The sequence below is a fragment of the Chaetura pelagica genome, unplaced genomic scaffold (assembly GCF_000747805.2).
Source record: "Chaetura pelagica isolate M959 unplaced genomic scaffold, ChaPel_1.0 scaffold1317, whole genome shotgun sequence".
In the NCBI taxonomy this organism is placed as follows: domain Eukaryota; kingdom Metazoa; phylum Chordata; class Aves; order Apodiformes; family Apodidae; genus Chaetura; species Chaetura pelagica.
Window position 1 is genome coordinate 200,206 of NW_009954037.1, and position 2,291 is coordinate 202,496.

General features: G+C 61.4%; 1 protein-coding gene across 1 annotated transcript in view; it reads right to left on the minus strand.

Moving 5' to 3' along the window:
• Positions 1-1,722: 1,722 nt before the first annotated feature.
• SDCBP2 (syndecan binding protein (syntenin) 2) overlaps positions 1,723-2,291 on the minus strand; it is a 1,621-nt gene continuing 1,052 nt past the window's right edge. The window contains exons 4-6 of the mRNA XM_010002313.1: positions 2,094-2,265; positions 1,874-1,965; positions 1,723-1,777 (exon numbers count right to left, since the gene is read on the minus strand). Of these exons, the coding sequence (XP_010000615.1) occupies positions 1,723-1,777; positions 1,874-1,965; positions 2,094-2,265 (319 nt within the window). The remainder of the gene's footprint in view (positions 1,778-1,873; positions 1,966-2,093; positions 2,266-2,291) is intronic.

Genomic DNA, 2,291 nt, shown 5'->3' on the forward strand with positions numbered 1-2,291 from the left:
GGGGTGCTGGCCCCCAGCATGTCATGGAGGAGGGAAGGAGCCATTGCTGGAAGAAAGGTGCCCAGCAGCAATGCAGGACATGGCACCGAGCGTCACCCTGTGACCCCACCCCTGATGGACGCCCTGCTGGGTGGGCTCACCCCTCATTGCTCTTGCTTGTCCCTTGTCCTTGCAGCCAGGGTGGGCAAGGGCCACGAGCCACTGCGCCACGGGGAGAGTGAGGGGGCTGCAGTGAGACCCACCCTGGCTGCCTTTCTTACTCCAGGTACAGGTTGCAGCATGATGGCAAATTCTGCCTGTGGGTGGGAGGACGGTGGGAACCTGCCTGGACGTGGGAGCTGGTTCTGGAGGTAGTGGGAGCCAGACCCTGGCCCACCAACCCACCTCGGTGTCCGTCCCACTCCCTCTAGCAGGACGACCCCCCAGCTGGGCCCTGCTCAGCACCTCTTCAAGCTGCTTGTGGCTCAGGAGCTGCTTCCTGGCACTGGGACAGAACTGGCTGCAGCTCCTGCACCACTGAGGGAGGGGGGAGAAAGGTCCCTCCTTCCCTTTGCTTTGCACTATGTTCACTTTTTTTTCGGTACAGACTGAAGCCTGGCTGGTGGGGGTGCCCAGCTGGGGGGGGGACCCCAGCCCTGGCTGTGGCCACCACAGAGCTGGAACAGGGGCTCTTGCAGTTCCAGCACTGGCACTGATCCTGCCCTGGAGCTCGGGAATGCCGTTGCTGGGAGGCAGCGAGGGGGTGTGGGCAGGGCCATGTGGGCAGAGCCCAGAGCCTTTGCCTGCCCCAGCCCAACCCCCGCTTTGCTGGTGGCCTCTGGATTAAAGGAAAATGCCTTTTCCCCCCCTTTTTTTTCTTTTTTTTTTCTGAAAAGCAAAGACAGCAACGATTGCTCAGCGGGGGCTGGTGCGGTGCCAGACTCGGGGCTGCCCCGGGTATCCGGCCTTCCTACCCCCCCACGAATGTCTGTGGCTTCTTCGTGACTTGAATTAATGGTGTTTCACTCCCCATCCCTCTCCATCACCCATGGGTGCTGCCCACAAGGCGCCCTGGATGCTCCACATGCCGGCACACGCCACATCCCACATCCCTGACCCAGGGCACGGGGCCGGGGCTCTGCCCACGCTGGGATCCTGCGGAGGCAGCAGCTGCTGCTGGCACAGCCCCGGGAACTGGGTGAAGGATTTGGGAAGTGGCAGCTGGGCAGGCGGGACGGCCGGGACAAGCGGAGCCGGGACCTGTGCCCATCGTGCAATGTATTCGTGGATCTGTGTACACGTCTGTTAGACTATCCAAAGCTTTGCCAAGAAATAAATGTAATGATTATATTTGAAAGACAAATCTATATAATATATTTTTTAAATACAGAACTGAAAAAGCTGTAACACCCCCCATTTTCTGGTTTCCCCCGTCCTGTACACGCTGTCTGTGGTGGATGTAATAAACGTCGCTGGGTCTGTGTCTGCTTTGGCTGGAGCCGGCCTCGGGGGTCACCAGGGGACACAGGGACCCCAGGACAGGAAGAGGCATGTGCCCCATCCCTGCTGAGGAGAAGGAGGAGAGGGCCAGGGGGACACAGGGGAACACCACGAGCTGGTGGTCCTCCATGCCACCCTGCAGATGTACCTCCATTGGCCCCTCCAGCAGCACGTGCAGGCCTGCCTGCAGGGGCTGCCCCACCGGCGTTGGTCCCATGGGACAGCAGGGTGGCAGCAATGGGATCAGAGGTCAGGGATGGAGTGGTCCATGGATGACTTCACCAGCCCCGCTGACAGCCTGGGCACAGGGACAGGAGCTCAGTGTGGGGAGCCCAGGGAAGGTCCCAGGGGTCCACACAGGGTGGGGGTGGGCACTATGGTCCCATAGTCTCACCGTTTCACCATGTGCTCGTAGATCACAGTGGGGATGATGGTCAATGTGACCACATTCCCGGCCCCTGCCAGCACCTCCGTGAGCTGCTTATCCTGCGGGAGAGACCAGTGGGTGCTGTGGGGTGCCTGACTGTGTCCCATCCCGTGGCAGCTCCCTCCAGCTCCAGCCCCTGTGGCTCAGCCCTGGCTGGATCCCGGACACCCCAAGGCACTGCTCCTACCTTCATGCCGATGACATTCTGGCCATTCACCTCGCAGATGCAGTGGTGGGTGAGGAGCCCGTTGCGGGCGGCAGAGCTGTCCTTGGCCAGCGAGACGATTTTCCCCTTCTTGACCACCACGCCGACGTGGCCGGTGCTGTCCTTGTGCACGGTGACTGTGCGCTGGAAGGGCCTGCGGGGAGAGCAGGGTCAGCACCG